The following is a 14,231-nucleotide window of genomic DNA, read 5'->3' on the forward strand; positions in this document are numbered from 1 at the left end:
ACTACAAGAAAAGCACATAAGATGTGATGGAATAAAAATATAGTTTCAGGGGAGGAACCTGATAATGTTGTCGATGAAGAAGGGGATGCCTTGGGCATCCCCAAGCTTAGACGCTTGAGTCTTCTTAGAATATGCAGGGGTGAACCACCGGGGCATCCCCAAGCTTAGAGCTTTCACTCTCCTTGATCATGTTGCATCATACTCCTCTCTTGATCCTTGAAAACTTCCTCCACACCAAACTTAGAACAACTCATTAGAGGGTTAGTGGACAATAAAAATTAACATGTTCAGAGGTGACATAATCATTCTTAACACTTCTGGACATTGCACAAAGCTACTGGACATTAATGGATCAAAGAAATTCATCCAACATAGCAAAAGAGGCAATGCGAAATAAAAGGCAGAATCTGTCAAAACAGAACAGTTCGTATTGATGAATTTTATCGAGGCACCAGACTTGCTCAAATGAAAATGCTCAAATTGAATGAAAGTTGCGTACATATCTGAGGATCACTCACGTAAATTGGCATAATTTTCTGAGTTACCTACAGAGAAAACAGCCCAGATTCGTGACAGCAAAGAAATCTGTTTCTGCGCAGTAATCCAAATCTAGTATGAACTTTACTATCAACGACTTTACTTGGCACAATAAAAAACACTAAACTAAGATAAGGAGAGGTTGCTACAGTAGTAAACAACTTCCAAGACTCAAAATAAAAACAAATTACTGTAGTAAAAACATGGGTTGTCTCCCATAAGCGCTTTTCTTTAACGCCTTTCAGCTAGGCGCAGAAAGTGTGTATCAAGTATTATCAAAGGGTGGTGCATCTACAGCGGGGTGTGGAGTTTTCTCAACCAGGCATAGTATATTAGATACATAAGTTTTAGCGTCCCCCTTTTCATTAGTCTTGGGCTTGCTACTCTCATCAAACAAATTTTCAGGAACAAGCCAAGCATAATTATTTTCTAGTGCATCATTCATTTCTAGGAGCTTACATGGTATTGGTGCTTTGATCTCCCCACCATCATTAATATTATTAGTGTACTTTATTCTATCCATATCCATCTCTTCAAGGAGACTAACAAAATTGGTATAAGAACCAAGCATATTATATTTAGCAAAGACCTTTCTAGCCTCTCTTGCTATACCACCAAATTCTCTAAGAAGGGTTTCTAAAACAAAGTCTTTCTTTTCCCCTTCTTCCATATCACCGAGTGTAAGAAACATGTGTTGGATTATAGGATTGAGGTTAACAAATTTAGTTTCCATCATACGAACTAAAGCAGCAGCGGCAATTTCATAGGTAGGAGTAAGTTCTACCAAGTGTCTATCTTAAAAATCTTCAACGGTACTGACATGATTGAAAAATTCTTCTATATTATTTCTCCCAATTATAGACCCACGTCCTACTGGTATGTCTTTCGTGGTAAAATTAAAAGGAAACATGATGAATCAAGTAAAGTAAATGCAAGTAACTAATTTTTTTGTGTTTTTGATATAGCAAACGAGATTGCAAATAAAGTAAAACTAGCAACTAATTTTTTTTGTATTTTGATTTAGTGCTGCAAACAAAGTAGTAAATAAAACTAAGCAAGACAAAAACAAAGTAAAGAGATTGGGAAGTGGAGACTCCCCTTGCAGCGTGTCTTGAGCTCCCCGGCAACGGCGCCAGAAATTTGCTTGATGCGTGTGGTTGACACGTCCGTTGGGAACCCCAAGAGGAAGGTGTGATGCGCACAGCGGCAAGTTTCCCTCAGTAAGAAACCAAGGTTTAATCGAACCAGTAGGAGTCAAGAAGCACGTTGAAGGTTGATGGCGGCGAGATGTAGTGCGGCGCAACACCAGGGATGCCGGCGCCAACGTGGAACCTGCACAACACAACCAAAGTACTTTGCCCCAACGAAACAGTGAGGTTGTCAATCTCACCGGCTTGCTGTAACAAAGGATTAACCGTATTGTGTGGAAGATGATTGTTTGCAGAAAACAGTAGAACAGTATTGCAGTAGATTGTATTTCAGTATAGAGAATTGGACTGGGGTCCACAGTTCACTAGAGGTGTCTCTCCCATAAGATAAACAGTATGTTGGGTGAACAAATTACAGTTGGGCAATTGACAAATAAAGAGGGCATGACCATACACATACATATTATGATGAGTATAGTGAGATTTAATTGGGCATTACGACAAAGTACATAGACCGCTATCCAGCATGCATCTATGCCTAAAAAGTCCACCTTCAGGTTATCATCCGAACCCCCTCCAGTATTAAGTTGCTAACAACAGACAATTGCATTAAGTATTGCGCGTAATGTAATCAGTAACTACATCCTTGAACATAGCACCAATGTTTTATCCCTAGTGGCAACAACACATCCATAATCTTAGAGGTTTCTGTCACACTCCCTGCATTCACGGAGACATGAACCCACTATCGAGCATAAATACTCCCTCTTGGAGTTACAAGCATCTACTTGGCCAGAGCATCTACTAGTAACGGAGAGCATGCAAGATCATAAACAACACATAGACATAAATTGATAATCAACATAACAAGTATTCTCTATTCATCGGATCCCAACAAACGCAACATATAGAATTACAGATAGATGATCTTGATCATGTTCGGCAGCTCACAAGACCCGACAATTAAGCACAATGGGGAGAAGACAACCATCTAGCTACTGCTATGGACCCATAGTCCAGGGGTAGACTACTCACTCATCACTCCGGAGGCGACCATGGCGGCGTAGAGTCCTCCGGGAGATGATTCCCCTCTCCGGCAGGGTGCCGGAGGCGATCTCCTGAATCCCCCGAGATGGGATTGGCGGCGGCGGCGTCTCTGGAAGGTTTTCCGTATCGTGGCTCTCGGTACTGGGGGTTTCGCGACGGAGGCTTTAAGTAGGCGGAAGGGCAGGTCAGGGGGCCACACGAGGGCCCCACACTACAGGTCGGCGCGGCCAAGGGCTGGGCCGCGCCGCCCTATGGTGTGGCCACCTCGTGGCCCCACTTCGTCTCCTCTTCGGTCTTCTGGAAGCTTCGTGGCAAAATAGGACCCTGGGCGTTGATTTCGTCCAATTCCGAGAATATTTCGTTACTAGGATTTCTGAAACCAAAAACAGCAGAAAACAGCAACTGGCTCTTCGGCATCTTGTTAATAGGTTAGTTCCAGAAAATGCACGAATATGACATAAAGTGTGCATAAAACATGTAGATAACATCAATAATGTGGCATGGAACACAAGAAATTATCGATACGTCGGAGACGTATCAGCGTCTGCGACGCGGCGGGGCGTCTGCGGCCGCCAGCTGATCACTCATGTCGGCTTCTCGACCCAAGGTACTCGTCCTACTCAATACCCATTGACCCATTAGTATTCATGGAAACGAAACAAGAGGAGGGCCGCGTGACGCTGCAGGTGGCCCCTCAGAAAACTCATCGTCTCGCTGAAAAGATTCTTGCAGAGGACGACGCGTCGCTCGTGGCCACGGGTTCGTGTTTATAGGCAACCAACACTGAAGCCAAATCTCTCACTATCTCTGCCATACGTGCAATGCTCTCTGCTGCGCCCAGTGCACACTCCACACCACCTCGCTAGCTTGCTACCTCACCGTCGCACAACCATGGCAGCACCACCCCTCGCGTCACACCTGCTCGCCGTAGCCGTGTTCCTCGCGTGCTCCGTCACCGGCCACACGGTACACGGCGCTCCCGAGCCTGCTGCCACCATGGCGGACTGCCACGCGCTGCTGTCTCGCTCATCATGGGCAACCCCTCACGGGCCCTGGCGTCCTGGACGAGCACCACCACCACCACAACAAACATCTCGTCCGCGCCACCGCCGTGCCAATGGCGGGGCGTGTCGTGCGGCACGAGGGGGAGCCGCCGCGGCCGCAAACACCGGGAAGGCGACGTCTGACGCCGTGTTCGCGCTCGCCTGGCGCTCCGCGCTTGCCACCGAGGCCTGCCACTGGGCCGACGCCGTGCTCGCGCTCGCCTGGCCATTCCGTCGAGCACCTTGTGTGCGGCGTCGACAGGTGGTGTGCGGTGGCGTGGCGCGGATGGCGACGACCTCCAACAGTACTCATGCACGGCAGCGTGGCTCGTAGCGGCGGTGGCCACGGTCTCGTGCGGTGGCGGCGCATCGGCGGCGGCCAACGGCGCCGGAGAAGGGGAGGGAGAGGCGACGGGCGCGGCCAGTACATACCTGCAGAGGCGCGGCGTGGCGATGGCGTGGTGCGCGATGGCGTGGACGATGGCAACGGCGTGGCGCTGACGACGGACGGCGGCGAAGGCGTGGTGCACGACGGCGGCGAAGGCGTGGCGCGGCGGTGGTCTCCTCTGTTCGTGTCGACGATGTGTTGATTTGGGGAATTTTCCCCGCGCGGCTAAGTGTAATTGAGGCGAACCCCCTTTGGTACCGGTTGGTACCACCAACCGGTACGAAAGACCTTTCGTACCGGTTGGTGGTACCAACCGGTACCAAAGGGTTTTTTTGTTTTCTTTTTTGTTTTACTGTTTTCTTTTCTTTTGATGTTTCTTTTCTATTTCTTTTTTCTATTATGTTCTTCTTTCTTTTCTGTTTTCTTACCCCAACATTGTGCACCAATGGAAGACTACTGCAATTTGGCCCGTACATGTCGGCGGCGGCGGCAACCGGTGGTCCACGAGGGAGGGGTAGCGCGCGAGACGAGCGCGACGGCGGCGCAAACCCTAATCGCGAGAGGTCAGCGGGAGGAGGCTAGGGATAGCGGGTTGGATCGGGCGCTGTTTGTTGTTATGGAATCGATGGCAGAGGAAACTTTCCCGCCACGACGCCGCACGGGAGAAAAAATGCGGGAAAGAAAGGGCGGGAATAAATTTTTATTACGATTGAACTCGAATTAAAAGTACATAGCTAAACTGAAAATTAAGATACAGGGCCAGATTTGACTGTTGGAGTCATTCAGTCATACTCGTGCCTAGCCCTATAGTAGTCGCCACTGTAGTCGTCGTAGTCGCCGTCATCATCGTCGCTGGCATCGGGGTCGCGGTAGTCGAACCTCGGTGGGAGAGCACGCGTGGGCTGGGACTGAGGGTAGCGCAGGCGGGGGCCACGGTAGGCCATGATGCCCTGGAGAGTCCGGCCGCGCCACCACAGCCGACGGCCGGCCTCGTTGAAGTTCGAAGGAGGCGGGCCGCCCTCCTCCTGCCTGGCAAGCGCCCTCTCACGCCGATTGATGAAGAAGCTTTCCCAAGTCGGGTTGTAGTCGGGATGCCACTGGGGATTCCTCCGCTGCTTTGGCGTGAGCTTGAAGTAGTAGTGGTTCGTGATGGCCATCTCGCGCGCCACACCTAGAGGGACTGGAGGGACCGGTACGCCTCCGACGCTTAGCAACCAGCCGGTCGGGACGCGGTAGCCCGGCGGGCAGGGGTAGTTCGAGGAGCATAGCGCCTCCGCCTCCCGGGGGGTTAGAGATACGATGGAAGCCATGAGAGAGAATGATGAGATTTGCAGATATGAGTCTAGATGTGATATGTAAATGGAGGCCAAGCCTACATATATATAGTGAAAAAATGGCGGGAAGACAGAGGCGGGAACCGGTGGAAAGCGCGGGAAGAAAATAGGCGGGAACGCAATGGCGCGGCAAACCTTTAGTACCGGTTGGTGGGTGCAACCGGTACTAAAGGTGTTTTTTCTGTCATGTAACAAAACTATCGGTGGGCTAAGGACGCGTGGGTAACCTTTAGTACCGGTTGGTGGGTGCAACCGGTACTAAAGGTGGTTTTTCTATCATGTAACAAAACCGTCGGTGGGATAAGGATGCGTGGGTAATGTTTAGTACCGGCTGGTGGGTGCAACCGGTACTAAAGCTGTCGGCAGGATAAGGACGCCCTACTCGATGAGATAAAGCATGTAGCGCACGACGCCCTGTCGGAGGAAGAAGACAAAGTAGAAGCGGCGTCGTGCCTATAAAAGGAGCATCGATAGGCCATGGCAAGCAGCTCAACAAGCCAACATAGATGGAGAGTTTCATCACCATGGATGGAGGAAAGGGTTGGGAAATCTCCCGTGGCGGAACTTGTCGAAGATGCCCTTGGTGCACACGCCCTATGGCATCTTCGGAAGTTCCGCCTCGGAAAAATTTCCCCGCAAGCCCGTCAAAGACTCCATCTCCTCTAACAATTTTGGGGAAAGGGTTGGGAAATCTCCCGTGGCGGAACTTGTCGAAGATGCCCTTGGTGCACATGCCCTATGGCATCTTCGGAAGTTCCGCCTCGGAAAAATTTCCCTGCAAGCCCGTCAAAGACTCCATCTCCTCTAACAATGTTGGGGAAAGGGTTGGGAAATCTCCCGTGGCGGAACTTCTCGAATATGCCCTTGGTGCACATGCCCTATATATGGCATATTCGGAAGTTCCGCCTCGGAAAAATTTCCCTGCAAGCCCGTGAAAGCTACTTAACTAATAAAACAAGCCAACCATCTCCATTGTTAATATCTTACATACAGTAACATCATTACACAAAAGTGATTTCCATATTGAGATACACAAGTTATGATCCCTATCTAGCTAGTCTTCTGAGTTCTCTTCGTCTGTTTCCCTTTCTTCTGGCTACGACACAACCATGGAAAATCTTCATTGTTTAAGATGATGCTTGGGTCATTTTTTACCTTGAAGGGTGGAATATCATCAAACTTATTATAATCTTCTGACATGTCTGTCTTGTCCTCTACTCCCACGATGTTTCTTTTTCCTGAAAGAACTATGTGCCGCTTTGGCTCATTGTATGATGTGTCCTCTTGCCTTTCTTTTTTTCGGTTTGCTAGACATGTCCTTCACATAAAAAACCTGAGCCACTTCACTGGCTAGGACGAATAGTTTGGTGTCGTACCCTAGATTCTTGAAATCCACTATACTCATTCCGTACTGCGGGTCTACATGTACCCCGTCTTTCAGGTTGAACCATTTGCACCGGAATAAAGGGACCTTGAAATTAGGTCCATAGTCAAGTTCCCATATCTCCTCTATGTACCCATAATATGTGACCTTGTTCCCATTGCCATCTTCTGCATCAAAGCGGACACCACTGTTTTGGTTGGTGCTCTATTTGTCTTGGGCGAATGTGTAAAATGTGTTCCCATTAATCTCGTACCCTTGAAAAGTCGATATAGTAGAAGATGGTTGCTTGGCCAACAAGTACACCTGCTCGTCATCAGTGACATTCATGAGACGTGTTTGCAACCAACCGCCGAAAGTCTTCATGTGTTCTCCATCAATCCAATCTTCACGTTGCTCCGGGTATTTAGAGCGTAAGATATCCTTGTGTTCCTCTTTGTACGGAGCCACCAAGATGGAATTATGTAGAACTGTGTAGTGTGCTTGAGTGAAAGAATGTCCGTCCATACACGTTGTTGCTTTCTTTCCTAGCGTGCCTTTTCCACGCAGTCTCCCCTCATAGCGCGATTCAGGAACACCGATCGGCTTAAGGTCATGAATAAAGTCAACACAAAACTCAATGACCTCCTCTGTTCCATAGCCCTTGGAGATGCTTCCTTCTGGCCTAGCACGGTTATGAACGTACTTCTTTAAGACTCCCATGAATCTCTCAAAGGGGAACATGTTGTGTAGAAATACAGGATCGAGAACGCCAATCTCTTCGACCAGGTGAACTAGGAGATGTGTCATAATATTGAAGAAGGATGGTGCGAACACCAACTCGAAGCTAACTAGACATTGGACCACATCCTTCTGTAAATTTTGTAGAGTAAGTGGATTGATCACCTTCTGAGAAATTGCATTGAGGAACACACATAGCTTCACAATGGGTACTCGAACATTTTCCGGCAGAAGCCCCCTCAATGCAACCGGAAGTAATTGTGTCATAATCACGTGGCAGTCATGAGACTTTAGGTTTTGAAACTTTTTCTCTGACATGTTTATTATTCCCTTTATATTCGACGAGAAGACATACGGGACCTTGATGCTACTCAGGACTTCAAAAAATATCTCCTTCTCCTCTTTCGTAAGAGCGTAGCTGGCAGGACCTTGATACTTCTCTGGATTCAGGTTGTTTCCTTCGAGCATACTTTGCTGGTCCTGCCGTGCATCCGGTGTATCTTTTGTCTTTCCATACACGCCCAAGAAGTTTAGCAGGTTCACGCAAAGATTTTTCATCACGTGCATCACGTCAATTGCAGAGTGAACCTCTAAGAATTTCCAGTAGGGTAGCTCCCAAAATATTGACTTCTTCTTCCACATGGGTACGTGTCCGTCAACATCATGCGGAACAGATTGTCCGCTGGGACCCTTTCCAAAGATCACTTTTAAATCCTTGACCATATCATATATAACTTCCCCAGTAGGGCGGGTAGGCTTTGTTCGGTTATCTGCCTCACCTCCGAAATGCTTTCCTCTCTTTCTTACGTGATGTTGTTTTGGAATAAATCGACGATGCCCCAGGTACACATTCTTGTTTCCCAAATATATAATGTCAGTCTCACCTAAATAGTGTGTGCATGCATTGTATCCCTTGTTTGACTGCCCTGAAATGTTACTATATAAGAGCAGGCCAATCATTGATGGTTACAAACAACAACGGTATTAGGTTAAATTCCTTTTGTTCGTGCTCATCCCACACAGGTACACCTTCGTCACGCCACAACTGTAAAAGTTCTTCAACCAATGGCCTCAGGTACACATCAATGTCATTGCCGGGTTGCCTCGGGCCCTGGATGAGCACTGGCATCATAATGAACTCCCGCTTCATGCACAACCAAGGAGGAAGGTTATAGATACATAGAGTCACTGGCCAGGTGCTATGACTGGAGCTCTGCTCACCGAAAGGATTAAAGCCATCTGTACTTAGACCAAATCTTAAGTTCCTTGCGTCATCTGAAAATGACTTGAACTCTCTCTCAATTTTTTCTCCACTGCGACCCGTCAGCGGGGTGTCTCAGCATCACATCTTTCTTACGGTCCTCTTTGTGCCATCGCAACAACTTAGCATGCTCTTTGTTTTGGAACAAACGTTTCAACCGTGGTATTATAAGAGCATACCACATCACCTTCGCAGGAACCCTCTTCATGGTGTTGGACTCACCCTCAACATCGCCAGGGTCATCTCGCCTGATCTTATATCTCAATGCACTACATACCGGGCATGCATTCAAATTCTCGTACTCCCCGCGGTAGAGGATGCAGTCATTGATGCATGCATGTATCTTCTGCAGCTCTAATCCTAGAGGGCAGACAACCTTCTTTGCTTTGTACGTACTAGAGGGCAATACGTTCTCCCCTGGAAGCATCTTCTTTATTATTTTCAGCAACTTTTCAAACCCCTTGTCAGAAGTACCATTCTCTGCCTTCCATTGCAGCAATTCCAGCGTGGTACCCAGCTTTTTCTGGCCATCTTTGCAATTTGGGTACAACAGTGTCTTGTGATCTTCTAACATTTTCTCCAACTTCAACCTCTCCTTTTCACTTCCGTAGCTTATCTTCGCATCAAGAATGGCCCGACCCAAATCGTCATCGGGATCATCAAAAATCGGCTCATCAAAAATGGGCTCTTCTTATCTTCGTCTTCCCCCATTCTACTATCACCGTCTTCAGTGAACATAGGATAGTTGACACTATCCTCTTCTTCTTCGTTGTCTTCCAATATAACCCCTCTTTCTCTGTGCTTGGTCCAACAATTATAGCTGGGCATGAAACCGTTCTCCAGCAGGTGGACGTGAATGGTCTTTGAGGTAGAGTAATCCATCGTATTCTTACAGGAACTACATGGATAATAGATGAAACCATTCGACTGCCTATTTGCCTCAGCCACGTTGAGAAAATAATGCATGCCATTAATGAAGTCGGGATGGCACCGATCACCGTACATCCATTGTCGAATTATCTGCATTTTATATGTATATCAAAAATCATTAATTACACAACATCGTGGATATATGAGTGAACAACTTAATTAATATTCAAGTTCATCACATAAAACTAAGTTTTTCTATAAAAAAAGAAGAGGCTCACCGAGGTTGTACGGTGCCGGCTAGGGGACGACGCTGGCGATCGACGGCGGTGAGGACGGGGATGATACTAATTAAAACCTACAAAATATACCATAATTTCAGCTCAAATTGATTATAAAAAAAGTAAAATCCCTAACTTAGGCATTTCATCGAACACCGTGCTAGCACTAGAAAAATAGTACGAGTTAGAACTACCAAAGAAATGAGCTAAATTAGGAACGCCGGAAGAAAGGATGATATTGCTAACCCTTGGATAGATGTATGCCTTTAATCTTGTTAAAAGGGTGGAGAAAAAATAGAGATTTGTTGGAGTGTGAGAGGTGGATAAAAATTTAGAGTGTGAGAGGAAGAAGAGAAAAATGAGAGCCAGGGGCCAGGGACGGGGGCGATGTGATAATATAGCTGCACACCCTTTGGTACCGGTTTGTGTTACGAACCGGTACCAAAGGTCCAGCCCTGGCCCCACACGCGCCTGAAGTGCGGGTCGAAGACCTTTCGTACCGATTCGTAACACGAACCGGTACTGTACAAATGACACCTTTAATACCGGTTCGTAAGGGAATCGGTATTAAAGGATTAGACGGTTGCCCCGTTTTCTACTAGTGGGTGATAAGTAGGCTCGTGGGTCATGCTAAAGGATATTGCTTCTTCAATGAGATCATCCTTTTGCTAACCTATTATAACTATCTGCTACATGGATGGGGGTGACGAATCTCAGTATGACCAGCACGGGCCGGACGTGTTCGAGGACGAGAGCCCGACATGCCACCGCACATGGTGGGCAACATGGTGCTCTGCCCGAGTCCATGGCCGATCGCGATCGCCCCATTGTTTTCACGACTCTGTATTGAGTACAGACAAACTGTGGTACCTCGAAAAAGTTCTTACCCAACCCAAATTCCCAATCAAGAACGCATATATGTGCATGATCCTTTCGTGAAGCCAATTTGCCTAATTTCCAAGAACACCAGCAACAAAATAAATTTTATCAGACTTAATTAATCATGCCATGGCAGGTGAGCGGCAAGCTCATCAATCATGCTTTGTTTCCGGCCGGAGGGCGATCCATCAGCAGTATATCCTTGAGCAGACTCTCGAGGTTGGCCACCGACCTGCCACCAGGTTGTGCGGTGGCACGGGCAGCGATGTCACTCCACTCCGCTGCCTTCCGCCTCATCTCCCGCCCCATCTCACCTCCTCCCATCACCTCCCTTATCCTGGCTTCAACCACCTCCCGGCGAACGTCGTCGCCGACCTCCATTCCCACGCCCCACTCCGTGCATGCGTAGCGGGTGTTGGTCTGCTGCTCGGCGAAGAAGGGCCAGCACAGCATGGGCACCCCGGCGCCGAGCCCCTCCAGCGTGGAGTTCCACCCACAGTGCGTCAGGAACACGCCCACTGCCTCGTGCCGCAGCACGGCCTCCTGCTCGCACCAGCTCGCCAGGAGCCGTCTGCCATCTGTCGCCTCAAGAAACTCAGAAGGTAGCACGGCGGCATCGCCCTTCACCAGGTCGTTCCTGACGACCCACAGGAAGTCGTAGCCGCAGCTGGCCAGCCCCCACGCGAACTCCACCAGGTCTTGGTTGGACATGGTGGTTATGCTCCCGAAGTTGACGTAGACCACGGACCGGAGCTCCCTGCCTCGGAGCCAGTCCAGGCAGAAGTGGTCTTCTCTCCACAGGCTGGGGCGTATCGTGGCGAGCATGCCGTCATCGGGGACCAGCTGCTCGGTGAGCAAGCTGAGGGGGCCGATGGTGTAGACCGGGCAGGGCAGCGTGGCACGGATGGCGTCCAGTGCATGCCCCTCTAGCTCGTCAAAGGTGTTGACGATGAAAGCGGCGGCGCGCCGCGCCTGCTGATGCTCGTGCAATACGAACTCGATCATGATGTCGCCGCGGTCCGTGGTGCGGACGAAGGACGGGAAGTCTCGGAGGCGCATGTGCTTGCTCATCCCGAGAGCCTGCGGCACCGGCGTGTCCAGGTACCCGTTCGTCACTTGCTCTTTGTCTGCTCAGCTCGCCAAAGAAGACACGGTAGTATGAGTATGACACATACTACTATAAACATACTCTGTTGCAAACCTATAATACCTTTGAGAGGAACAAGGCCCTCGTCTATTAGAAAGGGGAAGCTATGGTATCCCATGTAACCGCAGGCGCTAGCAGCGAAGAAGAGCGCACACGGCACGCCGAGCTCCGCCGCGGCGTCCAGGCTGAAGCTCATGATGCTGTCAGCCACGAGGCACGTCACCGGTGGCACCCCGTCCGTCAGCTCGCCGAGAAGCTTCTTCAGGTGGGGGAGGCACGTGGTCATGGTGGAGTAGCAGAGGGCCTCCTGGTCCTGCGTGGCGTCGGCGTCGGACAGGGGCAGGCCGTCCGGGATGGTGGCGAAGCGGAAGCCCGAGAGGCCCGCCACCGCGTCGGACCCGCGGGAGCGGATCAGGCGTCGATGGTTGTACTCGGTGTTGACGAAGGAGACGTGGAAGCCTTTGGAGTGGAGGACCTTGGCCAGCTTCATCATCGGAGTGATGTGTCCCTGCGCCGGGAACGGCACGCACACCGCGTGCGGCTTCTCGTCGGCGACAGTATTTCTATTTCCACCCATGTCTTGGCCGGCCCGGAATGGTGGACGCAGATCAAGGTTGGAATTACACTACTCTATGTTTTTTTAGCAGAAACTGGCAACTTCTCTGCTTGTAGTAGCAATTAATGGCACACTGGTCGGTTTGTATAGCGCCGACGAGATGAGACTGGCCATGGCTTAGTGGGCTGATGACGACATCAGACAAATGCACCTGCTACTTATTAATTGTGGAGGTGCAACATCACCACATTGATCCCCGTCAATGCTCGCTCAACAAAAAACAAACTCCAAACAATGAAAGAGACAACGCACCAGTCAGAAAAACAAGCTTATCGGCGGACTCGTGTTTGTTGCGCATTAAGAGTTGGCATTTTTTTTATTTTTTTAACACGGATGGGGTCTAGAAAGATACTGTTGCTGCATAAATTATAAGAGGTGGGTACAAATTAAAATAGGATCTTGGAAGATATAAAAATAAAAAGCAGTCCTAAAGTTTTACATCAAAGACTCCTGAAACAGAAAACAAAAGCGATCGACACTATGGGAAAAATAGGCGTCGTCGTGCAGGCTTTCTTTGCCGTATGTTCCCGCACGGCAAAGATTATTTTGCCGTGTGCACAGATAAAACGCACGGCAAAGATCTTGGCCACGGGAAAGATAGACACGAGCGCACGGTAAAGATACGATTCACGGCAACGACAGAAGAGGCCGCACAGCAAAGAAAGGTGCACGGCAATGGCCCAACACACCGCACGGCAAAGATTCGGTGCACGGCAAAGGCGTTAGGCATTGCCGTGCAATTTGGCGCACGGCAAAGCAGCCTTTACCTAGTGTTTTTAAAAAACGCACGACAAAGAAGGCTTTGCCTTGTGTAAGCGCACGGCAAAGATGTAAAAACTGGATTTCTTCTCATCTCAAAAGGTGTGGCGTGGTATAGTTATCAACAAACAAACATTTAGCCTAGTGGCAAGGTCGCATGCTTTCCCTACTCTGCGTCCTAGATTCGATTCCCAGACCAGTGGACATTTTTTATAGATAAAACATGTTTGGCACACGGCAAGGAAGCGACCTTTGCCATGCGGCGTCGCACGGCAAAGCTTTTGCCGTGCAACATTGGCGAGTCACACGGCAAATAAGCATTTGCCGTCAATGGCATTGTCGTGCGACCTTTGCCGTGCGGAGTCGCACGGCAAAGGCTTTTCCGTGCATATAGGACCCTTTGCCGTGCAAATAGTTGCACGGCAAAGACATATTTTCCCGTAGTGCGAGTCCTTGATCTTCTCCACCGATAGGCAACAACGAGACTCCATTGTCAAGACTCCATTGTCAGTGTGAAGATCCAGCAAGAACCACCTTGAAGGGCCTCCACCATGGAGGTTTGAAGAAAGTCGTCGAAGCATCCTCTATGGACTTAGATCATGGCGGTGAGCTTGGCCACCATGTGATGAACTCCAAATTGCAGCAGATGAACTCCCCGCCATCTTGACGACGCCCTGAACCCGTCACCACCATGGTCGGCCCAAAGAGAGTTGAAGACAAGAAGCCATATGAGCTCAAGATCGTGGTGGCCTGCCTCCTACCGCCGGTGACGCTGCTCTCCGTCGGCGCCGCCGTCGTCTAACCCTTGCACCAGCCGCGGAGA

The 14,231-nt window shown here is 49.3% G+C and overlaps 1 protein-coding gene across 1 annotated transcript; it reads right to left on the reverse strand.

The window, feature by feature from the left end:
• Window positions 1-10,904: 10,904 nt before the first annotated feature.
• On the reverse strand, window positions 10,905-12,753 carry LOC127308970 (7-deoxyloganetin glucosyltransferase). The gene is made up of 2 exons (XM_051339921.1): window positions 12,097-12,753; window positions 10,905-12,013 (listed from the first exon to the last, which is right to left on the reverse strand). Exons 1-2 carry the CDS (start codon window positions 12,608-12,610, stop codon window positions 11,043-11,045), a joined length of 1,485 nt encoding a protein of 494 aa, XP_051195881.1. The 5' UTR covers window positions 12,611-12,753; the 3' UTR covers window positions 10,905-11,042.
• Between the last annotated feature and the right edge of the window lie 1,478 nt (window positions 12,754-14,231).

Source organism: Lolium perenne, chromosome 6, assembly GCF_019359855.2.
Source record: "Lolium perenne isolate Kyuss_39 chromosome 6, Kyuss_2.0, whole genome shotgun sequence".
Taxonomy (NCBI): domain Eukaryota; kingdom Viridiplantae; phylum Streptophyta; class Magnoliopsida; order Poales; family Poaceae; genus Lolium; species Lolium perenne.